This window comes from Mandrillus leucophaeus, unplaced genomic scaffold, assembly GCF_000951045.1.
Source record: "Mandrillus leucophaeus isolate KB7577 unplaced genomic scaffold, Mleu.le_1.0 Scaffold645, whole genome shotgun sequence".
Taxonomy (NCBI): Eukaryota; Metazoa; Chordata; class Mammalia; order Primates; family Cercopithecidae; genus Mandrillus; species Mandrillus leucophaeus.
Window position 1 is genome coordinate 330,358 of NW_012106975.1, and position 25,528 is coordinate 355,885.

General features: G+C 37.1%; 1 protein-coding gene across 2 annotated transcripts in view; it reads left to right on the plus strand.

Annotated features, from left to right (window-relative positions):
* The window catches only part of WDR26 (WD repeat domain 26), a 48,727-nt gene extending 24,184 nt beyond the window's left edge, over window positions 1-24,543 (plus strand). For both annotated transcript variants that reach the window (XM_012000971.1, XM_012000972.1), the window contains exons 8-14: window positions 4,882-5,022; window positions 8,688-8,807; window positions 10,750-10,895; window positions 11,191-11,269; window positions 11,557-11,686; window positions 15,818-16,003; window positions 19,832-24,543. In XM_012000971.1, the coding sequence (XP_011856361.1) occupies window positions 4,882-5,022; window positions 8,688-8,807; window positions 10,750-10,895; window positions 11,191-11,269; window positions 11,557-11,686; window positions 15,818-16,003; window positions 19,832-19,857 (828 nt within the window). In that variant the 3' untranslated portion in view covers window positions 19,858-24,543. The remainder of the gene's footprint in view (window positions 1-4,881; window positions 5,023-8,687; window positions 8,808-10,749; window positions 10,896-11,190; window positions 11,270-11,556; window positions 11,687-15,817; window positions 16,004-19,831) is intronic.
* Window positions 24,544-25,528: the final 985 nt, after the last annotated feature.

Here is a 25,528-nt window from a genome sequence, read left to right on the forward strand (position 1 = left end):
GCTTGCATACCTGCATATGCTACAAACAATGAAAGGTAAATAAGATACATTCTTTACCATAAAGCAGTGGTTCTTTACCTTTTTTTGATATCACGTACCTCTTTGGCAGTTTGGCAAACCTATGGACTCTTTCTCAGAATGTGTTTAAATGCATAAACGAAAGCACATAGTAAGGCCAAATATATGTTATGTATTCATTACTAAGGCCAATTATAGTGATACGTAGTTAACATAGTACAAAAACGTATTTTTTATTTTTATTTAATGCTTTATTAATGCGTTAAATAATAAATTCTAGCAGCAGATGTAAGTACCAGAATTTTGAAGTACTGATGAGCACACAAATATTTCAAGGTATCTGCAACAACTATAATATATGAAAAGATTTAAGATTTCTGTTGTTAATGGAGTCACCGAATACCACCTAATTTAGTATACTAGCTAGTATACTACCCACCACTACCTAATATACTACCGTATGTAATTAGTAATATACCCAGTACTGCCTAATACTACCTTGTTAATTGCCTGCGTTAGAGAGTGAAGGAAACACCAAATTTCAGGCTGTGTTTAATAAAAATAGAGATGTGTCTTTTTCCCATTTAAATTCATAGACCCCTGATTCTATCCCTGGACCCATTCTTGTAGATCTCAGGTTTAAAATTCCTTTGAAAAAAATGTACAGTTTAAATGAAAACAAAATTCAATGAAATAAGCATGATACATAACAGATAATACATAAAGTATTATGAAAGTGCAAGGAAGCTTTACAAGTCGAAATACCTCATGAGAGCCTTATTGTGCATCACACGGGTGGACAACAGGAAAGGGGCATTCTAGGAAGACAGGAAAACCTCTTACCCTCCTATCCCCCTCCAAAAAATAATAATAATAATAAGATAATGGGATGAGTAATGACAGAGTGGGAGATTAGACTAGAAAAAGAGTTTGGGATCAAATCACAGCCTTTGCATGCTAAGTTCTGTTTTCATTCACCAGTCATTTATTTGCGTGATATCTGAAAAAGAAGGTAGTAATACCAAAACTACTTTATTAAAGTTTTTCCTAGTAGCGGTGTATAAGAATCCCCCTTCGTTTAGCCAGTATTTATTAAACACCTGCTGTGTGCCAGGTCTTTTGCTATAGACAGACTAAGCACATGATAATACACCATAATTTATAATGGGTGCTACAGGAGCTCATAAAACAGAGCCTACTGGAACAGGAAAGTAAGAAAAGTAAATATTGGGTGAAGAAGAGGTAAAGAACTATTTAGGCAAAACTAGTTAAGTTAGGCCCTTGGGCAAAAGAAAACATAACATGGCATTTGGGTGGTTTGGGGGAAGAGTTTTAGGTACACTAGAGTTGAGGGTAATTAAGTAGCAGCCAGATCAAGGAGGAGCTTTTGTATTCTTTGCTAAGAGGTTTAGACTCTTATGCCAGTGTTTCCTAGAGTGTTATAGTGAGTCCTCTGGGACTCTTTTAGTATGATGGTATTTTTGTAATGTCAAATACTGTCTGAAAAAATTATAAGAAAATATATGTTCTTTTTGGCCGGGTGCTGTGGCTCACCCCTGTAATCTCAGCACTTCCCTGTAATCTCAGCACTTTGGTAGGCCGAGGCAGGTAAGTCACCTGAGGTCAGGAGTTCAAGACCAGCTTGGCCAACATGGTGAAACCCCATCTCTAGTAAAAATAAAAAAAAATTAGTCTGGCATGGTAGTGCGTGCCTGTGGTCCCAGCTACTTTGGAGACTGACGCAGGAGAATTGCTTGAACCCGGGAAGCAGAGGTTGCAGTGAATTGAGATCGTGCCACTGCACTTAAGCCTGGGCGACGGAGAAGACTCCATCTCAAAAAATATATATATATATGTATATGTATATCTATACATTTCTGTGTATATGTATATATACACATTTCTGTGTATATGTATACGTGTATATATACGTATATATATATGCCCTTTTTGAACATGTGTGTATATTTTTTAATGGAGAGGAAAAAAATACATTTAAGAGAGCCTTAAAATTTGAGTTGATGTGATTCCAATGCCTACTTTCCTTTAACAGTTTTTCTGTGCCTAAAAAAGGTGAATTTTACCCATTCCCCCCAAAATCCAAGCAAAGTCGTATAGGCTCCACGAACATGTTATTTCCACTTTGAATAAATTAGTGTAAAGGCACTGTACTAATGAAGATAGAGTATTAATGTTTTTATTTTCAACTTTATCTTTTATAGGATTATATTTTTTTCATTCATGAACGTAAAACAGTTTTTGAGTTAAATATTTCTTTCCTTTTTTTTTTTATTTTAAAGACAGAGTCTCACGCTGTCACCCAGGCTGGAGTGCAGTGGTGCGATCTCGGCTCATTGCAACCTTCACCTCCTGGGTTCAAGCAATTATCCTGCCTCAGCCTCCTGAGTAGCTGGGATTACAGGCATGTGCCACCATGCCCGGCTAATTTTTGTATTTTTAGTAGAGACAGGGTTTTACCACATTGGCCAGGCTGGTCTCAAACTCCTGACCTCAAGCAATCTGCCTGCCTCAACCTCCCAAAGCGCTGGGATTGCAGGCACGAGCTGCCACACGTGGCTGAGTTAAATATTTCTAAAGGAGTTTGTCTTCAGTTTAAAAGCAAATCTTTGTGTTGATCTGGGGGCAGTACTATGAATGAAAATTTGTTCCTGAAAGATCTTGAGCTAGTCAGGAAGACTTGACTTGCTTAGTAAATTATTTAAACCACTTTGATCTAATGATACTGCTGATCTAATACAAATACCTCATGCCTCTTACCCACTTCCCAAAGAAGAATCAGAAGTAGTCGCATTGTTAACTATTGAATTTTGTCAAAACAATGGTGATTTGGAATAGATAATTGTATGAATGATAAACTTAGGGTTCAGTGAAGAAACAGTAGCGTAAACATAATCCATTTTGCAGTGACATTTCTCAGGAGGGGAGGAATCTCCAGCTTAATTTTATCAGACTAGTTCCCAACTTGTTTCAACTGCTTATGGGTCATTCCATTGGGATTTCCCACCACTCCACCCTCCCCCCTCCCGCTCAGAGCTAAACTCAATCAATCTTAAAGTCTAAAACTTACTGTTTCTTCCCACCTTTAGTCAAATTCTTACTTCCTCTATTTCTTGTAAACATCCATCCCTATCCCCTAAACCAGAAATCTGGAGGTTGTGTTTGAAGATTTCTTGTTATATTCTATCATGTCATTTTTATCTCCACAGTATCTTTTTTTTTTTTTAAACAGGTGTTTCACTATGTTGTCCAGGTCAGTCTTGAACTCCTTGACTCAAACAGTCCTCCAGCCTCAGCTTCTCAAAGTATGGGTGTGAGCCGTAGTGCCCAGCCCAAAATATCTTTTGATTCTGACCTCTTTTAGTCCTTAACATCTTACGTTAGGGCGTCATTTTTTGGGAACTGACTGTGAACTATGTATGGCTCATTATGGTTCCATTGTCCCGTTATGGTTTCCTTATCCTGTGTCTTTCTTTCTGATTCATCTTCCACGTTGTTATCCTAGTTCCTAAAGCCAAATATCACACTGTATATTCCCTAGCTTACAAATTTTAAGTGGCTTTTCACACACAGGGAAAATGTAGCCCCTTAGCCTACAACAAACACGTCAACTCTTGCAGCCTTGTCACTTGCCACGTCTACATTTGCACTTCACAGTTCAGCTTGCATAGCTTACAATATGGGCTTTTAAGTAAGGCAGTCCAGATTCAGATCCCCATTGCACTACAAACAGGCATGTTTCTAACCTTTCTAAACTTTCATTTCTTTCCCTATAATATGAGAGAGGGGGTAATATTCTAGATCTGTGAGGATTAAATGAAGTATTGTTTGTGAATGGTGCTAGTAGTGGTTAGCATTAATAAGTGGTAGCTTTGCTGGGTAGGATTGTAAAATGGTGCAACCACTTGGAAAACAGTTTGGCAGTTTCTCAAAATGTTAAACAGAGTTAGCATATGACCCAGAAATTCCACTCCTATGTATATACCCAAGAGAAATGGAAACATATGTCTACACAAAAACTCATACATATTCATAGCAGCATTATTCATAATAGCCAAAAAGTAGAGAAACAGTCCAAATGTTCATCAACTCATGAATGGATAAACAAAATAATTATACTGTTAAATATTATTCAGCAATAAAAAGAGATTAAATACTAATACATGCTATAACATGGATGAACCCTGAAAACATGCTAAGTGAAAGAAGCCAATTAAAAGAGACCACATCACGTATAAGTCTGTTTAGGTGAAACATCCAGAATAGGCAAATCTATAGAGACAGAGACAGAAAAGTAGTGGTTGCCAGGGGCTGCAGGGAGGGGTATGGCAGCTGCTGATGGGTAGGAGGTTTCTTTGGGAAATGATGAGAATGTTCTAAAAATTCGATGGTGTGATGGTTGCACAACTCTGAATATACTAAAATATACTGAGTTGTATACTTTAAAAGGATGAATTTTATGGTTAGTTATATCTCAATGAAGTTGTTTAAAAATATGTAAGAGATAGCTCATTATACCCATCTGTTTTCAGTTGTCTTGAAAGCTTTCTAAGGTCAAATGCAATATATCTTTATACATATAATAAAAATGTAAATATATCTTTATATTTTCATCGAGTACACAATGACTTGTATATAGTAGATGCTTAATGGTGTAGTAGATGCTTAATAGATGTTGCAATGTGAATGAGTCTTTATGAAGCAAGCTGTTAAAGGGAAAATTGGTCTGAAAATTTCCTCAGGTTAAATTATCAAAGTACATCTTTGTAGCTATTTAAGTTCTTGCACCAGAAAACAATGACTTTAGTGATAGGAGTTAACTGAATTGTTTATTTTCCTTCCTAGGACACACACCTGCTAAAACTGCTTAAAACATTAGAAGGACATGCTTATGGCGTTTCTTATATTGCATGGAGTCCAGATGACAACTATCTTGTTGCTTGTGGCCCAGATGACTGCTCTGAGCTTTGGCTTTGGAATGTACAAGTGAGCGAGTTCCATCTTTGGTTTAGCTTTTAAGTACAGCATAGTCATAATGTACATATTCATTATAACTTCATTGATTTATATAACAGAACCATTCAACCTAAATTACTATACTGTATCTCTTAGTTATTCAAGTGGAACCCAACTTTCCAGAGTTATCAATTTAAATATTATGCTCAGTAATATATTTTTGAAAGAATGATAAGTGTTTTCAGGATATTTGGCTTTGTCCTGTGGAATTTATACTATTTACTGTGCTTCCTCAGAAAGGATTTATAATGGTTTCATAGTTTCACAGTTGTACATTAAAACTACCTTTGAAATGTAAAATGTCAGCATTAAACCAGATTTTCCATTCTAATGGCAGTTGCGCCATCTCCTTACCTATATTTTATATACTAAGCTAGTTTAGTGAGGCTAAATGATGTTTTCGGTACTTACTACTAAGGGCTTTATTGCTGGGTTTGTTCGTTCGTTTGTTTGTTTTTGAGACAGAGTCTTGCTCTGTTGCCCAGGCTGGAGTGCAGTGGCACCATCTCAGCTCACTGCAACCTCCGCCTCCCAGGTTCAAGCGATTCTCCTGCCTCAGCTGCCCGAGTAGTTGGGATTACAAGTGTCTGCCACCACGCCTAGCTAATTTTTGTATTTTTAGTAGAGATGGGGTTTCACCATGTTGGCCAGGCTGGTCTCAAACTCCTCACCTAAAGTGATCCACCTACCTCGGCCTCCCAAAGTGTTAGGATTACAGGCGTGAGCCACCGCCCGCCCATTGCTGTTTATATATGAAAATTTGAATTTTATGCAGGGTCCCATTTTAGGAAGAGTCAGCATTAGGTTCAGTTTGTTATTTACAATTCATGTTTTAGAAATCCTGTAGTTATAATAGTAAGACTGCCTTTCTGGTCGGTCATTTCCTTGTTTCAGCTCCAGCTTTTTATTAAGAAAATTTTCAAATATTAAGAAAAGTTGAAATAAGAGAATGATGGTCTGTGTGCCCACCCCTGTAGGTTCAACAGTTGTTAACGTTTTGTGATATTTTGTTTGTACATACGTGCATAGAAACATGCATTTGTGGCTGGGCGTGGTGGCTCACGCCTATAATCCCAGCACTTTGGGAGGCCAAGGGGGGGTGGATCACGAGGTCAGAAGTTCAAGACCAGCCTGGCCAAGATGGTGAAACCCCATCTCTACTAAAACTACAAAAAATTAGCAAGGGCGGTGGCAGGCGCCTGTAATCCCAGCTACTTGGGAGGCTGAGGCAGGAGAATCATTTGAACCCAGGCAGCAGAAGTTGCAGTGAGCCAGGATCGCACCACTGCACTCCAGCCTGGGTGACAGAGTGAGACTCCATCTCAAAAAAAAAAAAAAAGAGAAATGTGCATTTGTACTTACACATATATACATATCTAAAACATTTGAAAGTAAATTAGATACTTTACCCTAAATACTTAAGCATGTGTTTTTTAAAAAATAACATCCTACCTATTCAAACGTTATGATATCTAAGAACATTAACTATAATTCTCTATTATCTAGTACTTATGATCAAAATCCACGGTTGTTCCCAAAATGTGTTTTATGCCATTTTTGTCAAATCAGCATTTAATCGATGTTGTATTTGTGGTTGGGTTCAGGGAGGTGGCAGAACACAGAGTAGAATATTAAAATTGCTTTCCCTCAGTAAAACAGCTTGCAGTGAGTCTGACCTAGAAGAGCAAAGAAAACTTTTTTCCATTAAAGCTTTCTTTTCACCTTCCAAAGGAGAAAGTATATAGTCTTAATCCTGTAATAGAAATTTAATGTAGAGTGCCTTTGTAGTCTTTCTTTGACCAATTTTGAATTTCTGAACAATTAAACTATGTTCTAACATAACTTTCATTGTGTAGTACTTTATATACTTAAACTTCTTCTGAAAGGGTGATCTTTTCATCAGTTTTTAGATTTCTTTAATCATTTCTTAAATTAGAAAAATTCTAATCTAGTAACCTCACGCACTCACTATTCGGAGCATAATAAGAGAAGACAAACCATTTCTGCCTTCAGAACTTAGTATGTTAATGTATTTGTCAATAGAAAATGCCAAGAATTTAGCTATTTCTTGTATATTCGTGCTCTAAACTTTCAACTGTTTATATCAGTCAACCCAAAGAAGTAAATAGGGGAGACTAGTTAACAATTTGGGAGAAGGATTTATATTGCTGAACACTTTTTTTCCAGTGTAAGGGAGACCTGGTTTTCTGTTTTTGTGCCCTCTTTTAGTACTTGGCCCCATTTCCTAATCATACCCTTTGTTTTCACTCTTTTGTTTCTACTTCTGATTACCCATTTCTCACAGGAGAACTATGCCCATGTACCTTTTATTATTATACCAAAGGCAGCTATTATCTCTCAGATCCTGTTTCTAATCCATGAACAAAATGGAATCAAGACTAGATTAAATGGTATGTGTATACCTTCTAAGTTGAGTAATTCAGAAAATGTAACAGGATGATACTTAACTATTGTAACCACTAAATGTTCTTAGTTAGAAATGCCATTGAATGGCTATGTTAAACAGTACAAAGGTTCTTCTTTCTAGTACTGTTCATTGAGATAAGGTTGTGTATCAGAAAAATGTTTTTTTTCTCTCTTCCTACCTTCCCTACTATATTGTGAGCATTTGAATATGAAATTCAACATAATTTATTTAGACTGCCCTTGGCCTACTTTATGGGCATAGTTTTTCTTTTTTCTTTTTTTTTTCTTTTTTTTTTCTTTTTTTTGAGACAGTCTCACTCTGTCACCCAGGCTGGAGTGCAATGGCGTGATCTCAGCTCACTGCAACCTCCTCCGCCTGGGTTCGAGTGATTCTCGTGCCTAAGCCTCTCGAGTAGCTGGGATTACAGGCATGCATCACCATGTATGGGTACAGTTTTTTACTCAGTAATCATGTTCTTGAGGAATTGCTAATTGCATTAACTGCAGTTTTAGAATAAAATTTATGAAAAACTTTGGACTGAGAAGTAGAAGCTCAGAAGGAATAGGTATGTAGTCTTGGACTTTTCATTATCTTGCTTGGGAAAAATGACGTGTTTTAGTTTATGAATATAATCGATTTGAGATGAGAGATTTACTGAAGTTTATCTCATATCTGCTCTTTGGGTTACCTATGCCAGACATTGTTCAACTCCTGGGTTTTTCTTCAAGTCCTGAATTTCTCTTCTGGGTGCTGTAGTCTCTTTTTTGTAGGGTCACTTGAAACAATTCATTACTTAGAAGGAACTAGGAAGGCCGGGCCCGGTGGCTCATGCCTGTAATCCCAGCACTTTGGGAGGCCGAGGTGGGCGGATCATGAGGTCAGGAGATCGAGACCCTGGTGAAACCCCATCTCTACTAAAAATACAAAAAATTAGCCGAGCGTGGTGGCGGGCGCCTGTAGTCCCAGCTACTCAGGAGGCTGAGGCAGGAGAATGGCGTGAACCCGGGAGGCGGAGCTTGCAGTGAGCCGAGATCCCACCACTGCACTCCAGCCTGGGCGACAGAGCAAGACTCCATCTCAAAAAAAAGAAAAAAAAAGAATGAACTGGGAAACCAGCCAGACATCCCAGTTATTTTTTTTTTTTCTTCACATATTTCCTTTAGAGGGGTATCTTGAAGGTCTCATTTACAGTTTTATTTCCTTATAGACAGGAGAACTAAGGACAAAAATGAGCCAGTCTCATGAAGACAGTTTGACGAGTGTGGCTTGGAATCCAGATGGGAAGCGCTTTGTGACTGGAGGTCAGCGTGGGCAATTCTATCAGTGTGTAAGTATTCAGTGCCCCCTTCCCAGTGTCTGTTGGTTTAAAAGCAAATGTACTTTTGTTTAAACAATTTCCTTGACTCAGTATCTTATAAAATACACTCTATGGGCCAGGCATGGTGGCTTACACCTGTAATCCCAGCACTTTGGGAGGCCGAGCCAAATGGATCACCTGAGATCAGGAGTTCAAGACCAGTCTGGCCAACATGGTGAAACCCTGTCTCTACTAAAACTACGAAAATTAGCTGGGCATCGTGGTGGGCACCTGTAATCCCAGCTACTTGGGAGGCTGAGGCAGGAGAATCACTTGAACCCAGGAGGTGGAGATTGCAGTGGGTCAAGATCACACCATTGCACTCCAGCCTGGGCAACAAGAGTGAAACTCTGTCTCAAAAAAATAAATAAGTAAAACAAAATATACTCTATGAATACCTACTTTGCCATCGTCCTAGACAAGCGCTGTCCAATAGAATTTTCTGGGTTATTTTTTCCTTTCTTTTAAACATTTCAAATATTTGTACAAAGTATAGACTTTGGGTTTAGTAGAACAAAAAAAAATGTGTTATGCTAAACATTTTTGTTCTTACAAGCAATTTTCTAATTTATAAGAATTGAAAAAATTTTTTTAAATTCTTTTGAGATTTTTGTAACCAAAAAAAAAAAAAATGCTGAATTTTATGAGTAGACTCCCTTTAATTAATGTTTGAATAATAAAAGTGGTGACAAGTGCTACCAGAGAACTCTTCAATCTTTGTGTCAACGTCTAATAAGTAGCTGCCCTAATTATTTTGGATTGTTGGAATGATTAAAATAAGTTTTATGGCAAGGTAAACTTTATATCGTAAGTATCATTTATATCATAAATCATAGTTTACCTTGCCATAAAACTTTATCTGTTACTTGCAGTATAGTGTCTAGATTCTATGTCTCAGGTTACAGACTCACATGGTTCCAGTATGCATGTCCAGATTTTTTTTTTTTTTTTTTTTTTTTTTTAAAGAGACAGGGTCTCCCTCTCTGCCGCCCATGCTAGAGTACAGTGGTGTGATCATGGCTCACTGCAGCCTCAAACTTCTGGGCTCAAATGATCCTCCTGCCTTGGCTTCCTAACATGCTGGGATTACAGGCATGAGCTACCACACCCGACCCCAGATCAATTTTTTAAACTAAAAATAATAAGCCATTTAATTTAGCTAAAACAAGTTATCAGGTTCTTTTATTAAGTTCATTTGGAACACGTGGATTTTGATGTTGTATTATCTCAGTATGGTTATAAATTGTTCTTAATTCCCTGCGTGCAAGATGATCATGTATGTTTCTGCTGAGCTTGCTGTCCTATACTGGGTTAAGGCATCAAGATACAGGATTATCTAACTTATAAAATGGGAAGGGGAATTCCTCTCAGAATTTTGGATATTCAATGAGTTAATGACTATAAGAGCTTTGATCTGTAGAGCGCATTACAAATTTGGTAAATTTTTGAAAAATGTCATTAACAGATTCCTCCAGTCCGTATGAAGCCATAAAATGTTTTAGAAATCTTTTTCCATTTCGCAACTCCTAAATATTATAGGACAAATTCCAGTATAGTGAATTTTAAAGGAACGTTTAAATTATTTTCGAATAAAAATAAGACCTTACTTGGAACTTAGGGACTGTTTCTTTCTTTGTATTATTTATGCATGGTGAGTCATTGAAGGGAAGATAGAGCTACAGAGTGTCTTTCTGCTTTCCCTTAAGTATGGTTGTAGTGAAATTTGACCTATATTCAAATTTTCATGGTTACAAACACTTCTAGAACAATTAGGTTGAGATCAGTCTCAGGAAAAAAAAAAAAAAAAAAAAACCTGTTACTAAAAGATGCTATGAAGGGAGTCTTTTGGTTCTTTATTTGCTTTCTGAGTGCTGTTGAGTAATGAAGTTAATAGTAGTTTTTTCTTACTCAGGATTTAGATGGTAATCTCCTTGACTCCTGGGAAGGGGTAAGAGTGCAATGCCTTTGGTGCTTGAGTGACGGGAAGACTGTTCTGGCATCAGATACACACCAGCGAATTCGGGGCTATAACTTCGAGGACCTTACAGATAGGAACATGTAATTATTTTTTGTTTCCATTAAACAACAATTACCTGCTTTATATTAAAATGTGTAGTGGAACTTGCCTTTTCACAGTTTTCATGTTTTTTGTTTTGGTTTGCTTGGTAATTTGGATTGGTGGTCACATGGTACTTAGTAATCATTAACTCAGATTCATCTCAATTGAAGTATAGTGTGTAATAGTGATTACAGGCAAAATTGTCATACTTAAGCTAGTACATCTTATATATTAATAATTTGAATGTCTCGACTCTTAATATGTTGTTTTTGACAAATTATTTTCTGGTTCCAGAGTACAAGAAGATCATCCTATTATGTCTTTTACTATTTCAAAAAATGGCCGATTAGCTTTGTTAAATGTAGCAACTCAGGTATGTTTATTAGTATAATTTTCTGAAAAATTTGGCTTAGTACAAGTTTTATTTTCACTGTTATTTTCAATGTATTTATATTAACAAAATTTTGTACTTACCCTTAAATTTTATTGCATGTGTTTGATCCTTAAATGTGTATAATCAACCATAAATTTGTCAGAATATTGGTATTTCACATAATAGAAAATGAAATATTTCATCAGGCAAAGAGACATTTACATATGCTTTTTAAAATTTGTTTGAGTTGAGGTAGAGTAAATACCTGTATTCTCCTTTGCCTGCAGGGAGTTCATTTATGGGACTTGCAAGACAGAGTTTTAGTAAGAAAGTATCAAGGTGTTACGCAAGGGTTTTATACAATTCATTCATGTTTTGGAGGCCATAATGAAGACTTCATCGCTAGTGGCAGTGAAGGTAAATTGTGTCCTTATCAGGTTACATATGTTGATATTAAAGTCTGTAAATCTCAATTTGTGAAGGCAGTCACATCTCCAAGAAAATTCAAGGTAGTAAATTAAAATTATTTTATTTATCCAATACTTTTATTTATCCAATCCAATATTTATCCAATCAATTTCTGTCTGTAATGACCTAAGCCCCCGTATTATCACAAATTGTTACATACTGTCATGTATTACTTTCTTCTTTTCTGTAATGACCTAAGCCCTCCATATTGTCATGGATCAGCAGTGCTTATTCTGACCATGTAGCAGAGTGTTTGGTGCATGTGTCGAATCAAGATTTAGTTAAATTATTATACTTTGATATGTTGACTTGTATTTTTATGGGACTGATGGTTTTTAAGGGTTGGTAGTGTCTGGAAAATCAAGGTTAATTATGATGCTCTACCTGAACTTAACTATAGTTCTTCAGTATTTCTTCAGTGGTCACCAGAGTTAATTTGAGTTTGATAATTCTTAAGATTTTAGGAAAGCTGAAATTAACTGAATTCTTCCTACTACTACAGTTTTGAATAAACTTGTTCTCTAATCTAAAAGTGTCAGTATTCCAGACAGGAATATGCCTAAAGCCACTCTGATTTAAAGTGTGAATTGTTTAGAAGATGCAAGCACAAATAAGTGAGGCAGTAATAAAATTTAGTGTACTTTTTAAGGTGATAGGAACCTAACTAGTTGCAAATTATTGCACATTTTTATTCAACACATTTTTCTTGAATACCCACTGTACAGTTCTAGGTACCATAAAAGCAAATTATTGAAGTCACCTTTTTTGGCCAGGCATGGTGGCATACACCTATAATCTCAACACTTTGGGAGGCCTAGATGGGAGTATTGCTTGAGGCCGAGAGTTCCAGACAAACCTGGACAACATGGCTAGACACTGTCTCTACAAAAAGTAAAAAATATATACTGAATCTGGTTTTATAAGATAGACCAAGGAATTAGATTATGTTATGTTCCACTTATTGTATGTATAAGATGTTTACTGTCCCTGTCTTGACAAAAAACTGATGTCGGTAGATAAGCGGATCATAAAGTGCACATGAGGTTTTCCTTTAAGAATAAGGCATATTTAAGGATTGGGACAAAGAAAGACATTTAGAGATTTATATTTTAACATCAAGCATATAAATTCATCTATTCCTTTCCTTTCCTTTTCTTTTCTTTTCTTAAGTGCAGTGGCACGATCTTGATGCAACCTCCACCTCCTGGACTCAAGCAGTCTCTCCATCCTCAGCCCCTCAAGTAGCCCCAAGGAATTTTTGTAGAGATAGGGTTTCACTGTGTTGCCCAGGCTGGTTCGAACTCCTGAGCTCAAGCAGTCCACCCGTCTCAGCCTCCTGAAGTGCTGGGATTACAGGCGTGAGCCACTGCGCCCAGCCTGAATTCATCAGTTCTTTCTTTCCACCAAAAATCAGTGTCAGATGAGATTGGGAGGAAAGAAGAGTGATTTGTTAGGTAGCAATTGGGAATTTACTTTTTTCTAGTCAGGAAAAATCTACTTCTAGATTCTCTATTGGCCTTTTGTTTTGTTTTGTTTGTCTGTTTTTAATATATCGTGGGAGATAATAGACATTAGTTTCTAATTAAATTTTCCTGTGGTCTAAATATGTTAAGCCTTCTTGCTTTAAAATTCCTCCTATTTATGAGATGTCTTCTCTCATGGTCTGTTCAATCCTGCTTCTGGTAGGTTTTCTTTCTCTTAATTATCTCTTAATTATGCCTGAGAATCCCGTACAGCTCTTTCTAAAAATATGTACCCTAGAGGTACTTCAAATTATGTATGGCTACCATTATCCCTAGAAAAGCCAAACTTTTTTTAAGCCCAAACTAACTTAGAACCAACCCTGACGAATACTATAATTAAACCACATTATCTTCTGGTTTAGGGCTACCTATTAGACCACTGTCAAGTACGGAGATTAGTCTTCTTATGACTCAAGTGATTTACAGTGGTTTTGAAAATGTTTTGAACATCAATCAGATGTAGTGAGTATATTATCTCCCAGGATGACCACAGTAATCCATTTGCCATTTATTTGTAAGGAATATATTTCAATGACCCTCCAAATCCCCAAATATGTAAGTGCCAGTATAAAATAGAGCAATTAAGAAACCTTTTCCCAAAAAAGTTGTACCACTACTCAAGCCTTTTCACTGTGCTGGCAATATGTAGAAAAACTGGACTTATTTTTTTACCTTTGCATAAGCAATAGATTTCTCAAATTGATACAGCAAACAGAACTTGATGATAAAGCCTGTCATTTTGACCTTGATTACTTCAAATCCTGTTTTTCCTGCCTTTCAGCAAATATGCTTCTTGAATATATATTCACAAAAACATTTTCCTCCAAATAGAGAAATATTTCAGTTGCATTCACACTTTAACCCTGTGGTCCTTCTCTTTGTGGACCTCTTCAGTTTAGGAAGGAAATACAGCTAATCTGTCTTTACTTTTTTTTTTTTTTTTTTCCTAATTTCATTTCATGTAAGAAAAAAATTATTTTCAAAAATTATTGAGCAGCCGATACTTCTAAGAAGATAAATTCAGTTTTTTAATTGGTGCCTTTTAGCTTTTGCTTCACACATACACACACACAAAGTTCAGATGCAGTTCCAGCTTTTTATCTTCATGTCAGAAATGTTGAAGCTAAGGCACATCCTCTAAGGTTTCCTCAATTGGCAGTACACCCACTGACAGTTTGCACACTGGCCACATACTTAACTGATATATCATTAAGTTATACACCTTTCTAATTTGCCCTGGGATTCTGCCCTCTGTTCAAGAACTGTCGCCTGTACTTAATCTCATCACAGTAATAAATGGTGTTTATTCCAAACACCTTTCCATATACAAATATATTTAATCCTTATAACAACATGATACGAAGTTTGTGTCCCCATTTACAGGTGAAGGGTTGTAAAGAGTGAGTAATTTGCCCAAAGTTACCCAGCTAGTCAGTGTTGGAGGAAGGATACAATGTTGAGTAGTCTGATTCCAGAGCCCATACTCTCAATCAATACTCTCTATACTATGTGGCTAGTTTTTTGAAGATTAGTTTATTACAAAGAAACAAAGCTGTAGGGGATTTTGATTGTTGTGGTCACTTCATGAGATTATAGTCTACAAAGCCATATCATGATGCAGATAAGGGACCACTGTCTACTCTCACTAGTAAGCTCTTGAGCAGGGCTGCTGGATGTGAATCCCAACTTTACCATTTACTAACTGTTAACCACGAGCAGACCACTTAACCATAACCTATGTTTCAACCACCATTAAAAAGAGGATAAGCAGGCCGGGCGCAGTAGCTCATGCCTGTAATCCCAGCACTTTGGGAGGCTGAGGTGGGCGAATCACGATGTCAGGAGATGGAGACCATCCTGGCTGACACGGTGAAACCCCATCTCTCTAAAAATACAAAAAATTAGCCAGGCATGGTGGCACACGCCTATAATCCCAGCTACTCGGGAGGCTGAGGCAGGAGAATCGCTTGAACCCAGGAGGCAGAGGTTGCACTGAGCCGAGATCTCACCACTGCGCTCCAGCCTGGGTGACAAAAGTGAAACTCCATCTCAAAAAAAAAAAAAAGATAAGCAGAATACCCATTTTATGGGATAGTGATGAATATTAAATAATATGCATTAAGTACTTGATACCTAGTACTTTGCAAGCACCCAATAAAGGTTTAGCTGTCGTCTTCATTTTTGCTTCATTATTCAATTTGGATACATTGCTTTTCTGTCACTTCTCATTTCCATAGAATTTATCACCATCTCTATCCTGGATTTGTTTATGTTCAAAGGCCTTGATTTATAATTCTTCATTACTCATGTATTGACAGAATATTGCAGATAGTTTTTTTGTGTGTAACTTGATGAGAGCTGATCATCTTTTAACAGGAAAAAAGTGTATATTTAAACGTTTTTTCATAAGGTAACATGTTAAACTATTCATGGTATATTTATTTTCCCCTTAAGTTCTAGTAAAGAGTCTTGTTCTGTGTGCAGTGAATGATAAATTTAAGATCAGTCAGTTGGTTTTATTAATGTAAAACTTTTCTGTGAATTACCATATGTTCAGATCACAAGGTTTACATCTGGCACAAACGTAGTGAACTGCCAATTGCGGAGCTGACAGGGCACACACGTACAGTAAACTGTGTGAGCTGGAACCCACAGATTCCATCCATGATGGCCAGCGCCTCAGATGATGGCACTGTTAGAATATGGGGACCAGCACCTTTTATAGACCACCAGAATATTGAAGGTAATACCATTGTATAATATTACTATGTTTTGTCCAAATGAAACGTTGCTTGGCTTGTTACAAACTTAAAGCAGTTTTAAGTAGCAGTTTATTTAAAGTGTGGTATATGATTTCTCTCTTTTACATATTGTACGCTATCTCAGGCCACAGAATGAGTTTAAGTAATCTAAGAGCCAATAGTGTAGTGGTTGTTTTCGGGGGGACAGTGAAAAGAATAAGCTGGAATATGATACCTCATTGACATCCAGTTAGCTATTTAGTAGTTTCACTTTTAAAATCTGACTGAAAATCTTGCTTCATCATGCTACCTAAATGTAATATTGTAGGAAGCATTTTATACACATGAAACTAACCATTCAAAATTTGAACAACTTTAGATATTAAATATCTTCATTATGGATTTTACTGTTTAATGTCTGTTTACACCATGCATCATACTAACATGAGTTGTGTTTAATGGATAGGGAAAGAGAAGAGAACTAAAATTGATCATGTACCTGTGTGCCAAGCAGCATGCTAATCCCTTTACATGTACTATCTTGCATAAAGTCTTCATAGTCCTATAAGGGAAGTATTTTTATCATTATTTTTAGAGGTAAGGAAACTGCAGCATGGCAAAACTAATTCATTTGTTGAGTGCCATCAGGTCTTCAAGTCTAAGTCTGAAAGGTTTTTTCCACCACTTTGAGATACTTGGGGATGAAGAAAGGCCAAAATATAAGGCTAACAGTTAAGGCCAAAAGCTTAATTGAACATGATATATCAGTACTACAGCAAAGAGGTAATGAGAAACTTCATGTCAATGACTCACTCTTACATAGAGCGTGTAAAATGTTTAGTTTGCTTAGAAGAAAGCAGTTTATCTATAAACAGATTTTTTGTTAAGCATGTCCCACCTAAATTTTTTTTTTTTAGTGTGAAAGATGACTAATTGCTCTCAGTTAAGTGATTCTCTGTGGAGGAGGGTTATCGGAGTAGCTTGTATGGTTTGAAAAAGTATATTCCCTATACTTTTGTCTCTGTGGTACAGACTGTAGAAGGCTTGACCACATCTCACTGGCTGGTAAGGATATGCAATCAGAGATGAGAATACAAAACACGAAGAGCACACGGGTCAAAATTTTGAGAACTACTATTCGTTTGCCCAGAACCTTGAAGGGCCTTTTTGTATTTGTAGATCACTACCTGACATTCTAACATTCCTCTAGGAAATCAGCTAAGACCAGAAATCTTTACCTTCTTGTGTTGTCCTGTTTGGGTTTCAACCAAAGGCCTGCAAACCCAAAGTCTTTATGGATCTGCAACTGTGATTCAATCTGTGCTTTTCTCATTTTATTAGTCATTTGGAAGTTATTTCTTCAAATAAACATACTTGGTTTAAAGAAGTAGGAAAATACTAGGTATGTAGTAACAGATTTACTCCAGAAGAGGATATGTTTTATGCCTCCATAGCAATGGAATAAGAGTGTGCTGCTATTTGGTGAATCTGACTAATGTAGACCCTCACCTCGGTGAGTGAGCCAAATTTTGGCTAATTTGTAGGATCTGGGTCCAGTTCAGCAACTCTCCATTGTACTTTGCCAACATGGGTGTAGCCCTAAAATGATTGTCATTTTCACCTGAAATAAAGAAAAACAGTACTTGTATATTCAGATATTTGGCTATATGTCCCTTTTGCAAGTTATCTTCTGCAGTATTCCCCTTCCACCCCCAAAACACTTTTTTTTTCTTTTTTTTTTTTTTTTTTTGAGATGGAGTCTCACTCTGTCGCCCAGGCTGGAGTGCAGTGGCGCCATCTCGGCTCACTGCAAGCTCCGCCTCCTGGGTTCACACCATTCTCCTGCCTCAGCCTCCAGAGTAGCTGGGACAACAGGCACCTGCCACCACGCCCAGCTAATTTTTTGTATTTTTAGTAGAGACGGGGTGTCACTGTGTTAGCCAGGATAGTCTCGATCTCCTGACCTCATTATCCGCCCGCCTCAGCCTCCCAAGGTGCTGGGATTACAGGCATGAGCCACCACGCCAGGCCCCCGAAACACTTTTTCTAATTAAAGTAATACCTATTTAGAATAGAACTTAATGAAAAATGTAGATGAGGCTGAATAAATCAATATTTAAAAATCAAAATACAGCCAGGCATGATGGCTTGTGCCTGTAATCCTAGCTACTTGGAAGGCTGAGGCAGGAGGATTCCTTGAGTCCAGGAGTTTGAGGCTTCAGTGAGCTACGATCATGCCACTGCACTCCAGCCCAGGAGACAGAATGAGACCCTGTCTCTGAAGGTGAAACAAAAAAGGAAAAATGTAACACAGTAAAATACTGTAAGTCATTTAAATAAAAATGTTTCACTCAACTCCATTTCAAAAGGGATAAATTTTAACAGTAGAATTATGGACTATAAATAAAATTTTATTTTAACAGTAGAATTAAGTTTGTGGGGTTTTTTTTGTTTGTTTGTTTGTTTTGAGATGGAGTTTTGCTCTTGTTGCCCAGGCTGGAATGCCATGCGCAATCTTGGCTCACCACAACCTCTGCCTCCTGGGTTCAAGCAATTCTCCTGCCTCAGCCTCCTGAGTAGCTGAGTGATTACATCACCATGCCCAGCTAATTTTGTATTTTTAGCAAAGACGGGGTTTTTCCATATTGGTGAGGCTGGTCTCAAACTCCCGACCTCAGGTGATCCACCTGTCTTGGCCTCCCAGAGTGCTGAGATTACAAGCGTGATTTTTTTTTTGAAGGATGCATAAAATGGAATAGGACAAAGTACTGATGCATGCTACAGTATGAATGGACCTTGAAAACAGTATGCCAAGTGAAAAACAGTATGCTAAGTATACAGTGAATGGACCTTGAAAACAGTATGCTAACAGGACACGAGAGACCATATACTGTGATTCCATTTATATGAAATGGTCTAGAATAGACAGATCTATAGACAACATAGACATAGTGATTACTTAGGGCTTGGGGAGGTGTTTGCTAATGAATGTTGAAAATGTTCTAAAATTGATTGTTAATGGTTGTATAATTCTGTGGATACACTAAAAACCATTGAATTTTACACTTTTTTTTTGTTTTTTTGTTTTTGTGTCTGTTTCTGTTTTGAGATGGAGTCTTACTCTGTTGCCCAGGCTGAAGTGCAGTGGCGCAATCTCAACTCACTGCAACCTCCGCCTCCCAGGTTCAAAGTGTACACTTTAAATGGTTGCATTGAATAGTATATGAATTATATCTGAAAAGTATGAGATTCTGAGGCTAGGCACAGTGGCCAGTGCCTGTAATCCCAACATTTTGGGAGGCCAGGGCAGGCAGATCGCTTGAGCTCAGGAGTTCAAGACCAGCCTGGGAACATGGTGAAAGCCCATCTCTACAAAAAAATACAAAAAGTAGCCAGGATGGTGGCAGGTGCCTGTAATCCTGGCTACTCAGGAGACAGAGGTGGAAGGATCCCTTGAGCCGAGGAGGCAGAGGTTGCAGTGAGCCCAAATTACATCACCAGCCTGGGTGACTGAGTGGGACCCTGTCTCAAAAAAATAAAAGCATTAGATTCTAACATGATTATTCACTTGGGTTTCTTCAGTATTCAAAATAATCATGAATTTAGATCGTAATATATGGTCTAAGACATGATATACACACATTGTTTTAATGAGTATGATGAAAGTATCAAGAATTTGCTTTGATTTTTTAATGATAGTATAATTTTGTAATGTCATAATGCTAATTTTAAAACTTTCTAACTGGTAACTTTTTTCTCTCCTTCCCCTCTTTTTCCTCTCCATCCCCCTCCCCGCCCCTCCCCATACATTTCATCTTGTCTTCATTCAGAGGAATGCAGTAGCATGGATAGTTGATGGCGAATTTGGAGCAGACGACTTCTGTTTAACTTAAAATTAGTCGTATTTTAATGGCTTGGGATTTGGTGCAAACAAACATGATTGATAGCTGGACAGACATGCTCGTCATGAAAAAAGAACCATTTCTGAAGCCCGATTGGGGCCAAACATTTACACCTTGCTTCATAGTAACCAGTTGAGATGAAGCACGTCGTTAGAACGTTGTTGGACACCATGTTGAATTATCCCCCCATCGGTTGTGAAGAACTGTGCTACATTCAGGCTTACCCATTGAACTCAGTATATATATTTTTTTCCTTCCTGTCTTTTGTCTGGCAGGATACCATTCTTGTTGCTCTTCTGTGTAATGAAGTTTAAATGCTTGTTTGGAAAACTTTATTTAACAGTTTAGAAGGCTTGATAGAAAGAGTGCATTAGTCTGAAGAGTATACATTGGATAGGAAAGAATTTCCTTCTTTTGTTTCTCCAAATCTTTCCGCCTTATTTAGCTTGAGATCTTTGCAGCTTGGTTCATGGATTCTAGCCTTGCCCGTTGCGCAGTATATACTGATCCAGATGATAAACCAGTGAACTATGTCAAAAGCACTCTCAATATTACATTTGACAAAAAGTTTTGTACTTTTCACATAGCTTGTTGCCCCGTAAAAGGGTTAACAGCACAATTTTTTAAAAATAAATTAAGAAGTATTTATAGGATTAAAGTGACTTCATTTGTATACATGTGGAATCTAAACCAGCTTAAAAACAGTTTCCTCAATGACTTAGATACGCAGTATAACTGAAGCTCTTCTGGAATACCACATGAGACATGGTCAGAAACAGTGCTTGGAAGGACGTTACACAGGAAATTCAGAGTAATGCTTTGAAGATTTCCCCCCTTTTGTTTTATTCCTGAAGGAACATCAGTACCCGATCTTGAAGAAATTCAAGATTCAAAAAGAATTTTAAATACACCAACATGAGAGATCAGTAGTCAGTCGGTTTTCAGTAAAGCTTGTTCCAAGTTGTTCTCAACTTAGGAAGTAATTTTGGTGTGATCTAGCAAAAGAGTAGAAATCAACAGATATAACCACTTTGGAGGTTTATAGTATAATTGAAATTATTAGAAGAATTCAGCAGGTTACAGACATACTTAAACTGGGATTAAAACCTCATAGTCATTTCTCTTAACTGCCCTTAATATTTTGACATATAGGGATACATAAATTTAAAGAATATTTCTTCTCAGTTTTTTCAGATATTGCCATACTGAACCTCATTCTAAACTGGTGCTGTGGATAGTCTTTCCCTCTCCCCTCCTGTTTAAGGAAAGGTTTCCTTCATGGAAAAGCACTTTTAATTTTGAGAATTTCACATTTAAAATAAGCCAAAAGCCTGATGTTCACATTGTGCTTTTAAACTCCGTAACAGCTGAATACAATATAACATAGTCTCCCTTGAAATTCCCTCCCTTTTTCAGTAGAGGATAAATAGGGTGATCCCAGCTGTTGGAAAGAGAATGGGGATACCCCCAAAATAAGATTCTGGTGAAGAAAAAGTCTTGTACTAAGTTCCCCTTTAGGCATAGCCAAGTCTATAATATAATCATGATCATGAATAGACTCCTCCAGGATCCACAAAGAGAGAGGGCTTGGATGTCAAAAATTCTTCCATTGTGGGGTAGGTGGTTGGGGATGGGAGAAAGGGAAAAGTCAGGGAAAGGGAGAAGAAAGAAAAACACATTTGGCCTTAAAATAGCATGCATTCTCCCAGAAGCCCGTAGTAAAGAAAATGACAGATTGTGGTCAGCAGACTTATCAAATTGGTATGTAAAAGATTTCTTCAAGCTCCATTTTGCAGAGACCACCACTTAGAGAATCCAAAAATTTCTGTTTTGATACTTCTAAGTTAAAATATATGTTACAGTTTATCTGGTACTTCATTTTTCTTAACTAAAATTATTTTTACTTTAAGCTTGAATAAAAATCTTCATTGGTAACTGTATGTAATTAAGTGGCAACTTCTCTTTACCTCAGTATAGTTAAAAACCATTCATATTTTAAGTGATTCATGTATACCCTGAAGCCGTTAATACACCCCAGTCTCTACAGTAACATCACTAAATGTGGGCATAGAAACTCCACAGCTGTTTACAAATTTGGTTACAGTGTGCTACGGTGCATTTGTAACACTGAGATTTGTGCCCATTCAGGGGCAATTTGGCACTCAGATTCTACTCTACTTCACCTAACCACCCCTAGATCTGAGTTTTCAGAGTGCTTCTGAAGTACAGTTAAAAAACACTTTTTAAAAAGTGGAGTAAAAGTGAGGCACATTTTACAAGAACATAACTCCTATTAAAACGGAGTAACAACTATGCAAAGGTTTCTATAGCAGCTAGGTGAGTTTGTTTTCCGGGTCTGTCTTAACTGGCAGCTTCCTGTATATACTGGTACTTTGCTGTGCCAATTTGCTGTAAACGTCTGTTTCATACATTTGCCATGCAGTGACTGTGCTAGAAAGGTGAAATAAATGGTAAAGAAGCCTAGAATTTTATGGTATAAGAAACTGATAGCAGGATTTTCGAATCCATAGCTATTAATTGAAAACTGATAGTGCTGTAGGCTCTGTAGTAGGCTTAAGAGTGATCTCATACTATGAAGCCAGCCACAGGATACTAACAAATGTATAAATTGAAAAGTACCAATACTTTTTGCACATAGATCAAAATAGAGTGGAGAATTTGGGCTCCAAAAATCAGGTTAGTAGGCTCATTTCCATGTGCTTAAAAATGTTTTTGTTGTTATGCACTGATTAAGGGCTAGAGCAAATATAAAATTAAATGTCTTTTTCCTCCACATAATTGGTCATTAATGATAAAATGTTGGACTTGGGGCTTACTGAGATTAGTATGTGGGTAGTAAAGAATTGGAGTGGGAGTTAATGGGGAGGGATGACAAAGCTTCAGCTTTGGTTTTTGTATTTTTTTAGTCTTCATAACAGCTACATTTCTGTTGCTCTTATTGGCCAGATAAATGTGTTACATTAAACCAGGTAAGTATTTTAAACAGAGAACATTTTATTTGCATATATCCCTACAAATTGGCCCATTTTATTGGGTGGGGGGGAAAAAAGGGATTCCCTAACTTTAAGTAATTAGACTATCCTGCAATTGAAAGGAGAAAAAATCCAATTTTGGCAGTATTTTCTTAGTCTGAAAGAAACAGAAGTAGTAATATGGTGAATTTTATTATTAGGAGTGTTCTGCCTCTAGAGTGGCATTCCATGACATTAATAGAAAATCCTTCTTTCCCACCCCTCCCCATCCTGAAATTTTCTTTTTTAGGATGTTGGTTCCTGCAAACAAGAACTGACCCTATCACCTCTGCCTCACAGTGGGTAAATATATCGTACATCTCCTGAAAGGGAAAATATCCATGTCAGTTTCTTTCACAGTAGAAGAATGGCTGCTTTTGAATGGGGAGGAAAGAAGACATTTTTCTTAATATCCTTTTTGTCCCATCTCTAAAATGTATAAATATTTTGATTTGGTTTTACTTTAATTTCTCTTTCATAATTTAGCAACTCTTCTTTTGGGTTGCTCTCCAACACATTACTTCCATTTCAGAAACCATATCTGATTTAATATAAACTACTAACTTAAGAAGAGGTGAATTTGCATTTACACTTAGACACTTTCTAAAAACAGGGTGAACTTAATTGAAATTTTTCAGTGTTGTTAAGCTATTGTTATAGTAGCTGCCCTATAGTTACAAAAATAAAAACTATAAAAACCCATCCCCTATCTACTTAATCCAGATAGCCTGGATTTAACAAAACTAATAGTATAAAAATGTGTGTGTGTGTGTGTGCTGTGTGTGTGTGAGAGAGAGAGTACTTGATTCATTAAAAAGTCCTGGAAACAGCTGTTCTAGGATCTTGTCATTTTTACTAAAAGTCTCGTGCACATGTGAAGTGCCCTCTGAGTTTAAGGTTTGGTTAATACTGGTATATTTTTATAAGATTGAAATTGTGTCCCCATCTTTAACCTAAACATTTTCGTTATCAGGGTCAATGTGCTAGAACTGAATTGTAACATTTTTAGGCACAGATGGAAAAAATGTTATTGGCTCCTTGAAAATGTGTGTGTGTGGCGAGGGGAATAGATCCACAAAAGCATGTATGTACTTACAAACCAAGCTGTAGAGATCAAGAAAAGAACTTAAGTGTTGATCTCAAGATATCTAAATTGTCAAGATTTACATGGCATTGTGGTGGAACTAGTTAACACTTAGAGCTTTTGGTATGTAATAACTATTTGCTATGGACTGATTAAATGTTTCAAAAGATTGTGTTCTTCAATTTTGGTGGGTTTTGAATTTTGTTTTTTTAACTGCCTCTCAGATTATATTTAGTTAGTTTAAATTTCTTTGCTTTGTTCATTAAAGTATAAAAACTTCAGGTCTCTGATATTTATTTTCACTTGTTTACTAATTATTTACAAAACACCCTTTGTTGACTTTTATTTTATAAATGTGTAGTGTATTAAACGTCTTTAAATTTTTGTTCAGTTGAAACTACATTAACTTTGATTTGCTTTACTGGGATTTTTTTAAATACACCTTTTCCATGTCAGTGCGCAGCACTTAACCAATCGTTTGTATTCCCTTTCTTTCAATTCAATAAACAGAATGAATACCTAAATAATTCTTGGTGTGTTACATCTCCTAATATCCATTAATCTGAATGTTTAAGCAGTACTCTTTTTGCCTAAAACAATTGATTTGCTGAATTTTTATGTATTTTAGAGTCTCACTATGTTGCCCAGACTGGACTTGAACTGCTGGGCTCAAGCTATCCTCCTGACTCAGCCTCTCAAAAGTGCTGAAATAACACACACAAGCCATCATGCCTGGCTATGATTTGCCGAATTTGCCTTCCATATATGTACCTAGAGTTTGTGAGTGATAACTAAAGAAGCAGTGGTTAGTCTGTTGGGATCATCTTTTTTTTTTTTTTTTTTTTTTTTTTTTTTTTTTTTGAGACGGAGTCTTGCCCTGTCGCCCAGTCTGGAGTGCAGTGGTGCGATCTCAGCTCACTGCAACCTCTGCTTCCCAGGTTCAAGTGATTCTCCTGCCTCAGCCTCCCAAGTAGCTGGGACTACCGGCGCATGGCACCACGCCCAGCTAATTTTTGTATTTTTAGTAGAGACGGGGTTTTACCATATTGACCAGGCTGGTCTCAAACTCCTGACCTCATGATCCACCTGCCTCGGCCTCCCAAAGTGTTGGGATTACAGGCGTGAGCCACCGTGCCTGGCCTGGGATCATCTTTTTAAGGGCCATTGTGCATTCATGGATAAACTTAGAAAAATTTTTGGAGCATTTGCATTTCAAAGGAATTGCATGCCCTATTTTTGTTCAAAAATAAAGTTCAAATGTGAAAAATAAGTATTTGCCAGCCAACTAATGGTGAGTGTAGCTGTGAGTGGTATTGCTTCCTTAGTAGTGCTCACGGCTTAGAAAATCATGGTTTTCAGCTTCCTCTGATTAACAGGAAAGAGAAGGGAGAAGTTTTTCTACTTGTTTTCTGTAAGTACAGCTATACTTTAACAGCAGGTTTAGCTAATTTAGTCAGATTATTCGTCTACATTTAGAGTTTATGCCAATTCCCAGGACCAGGTATAGAA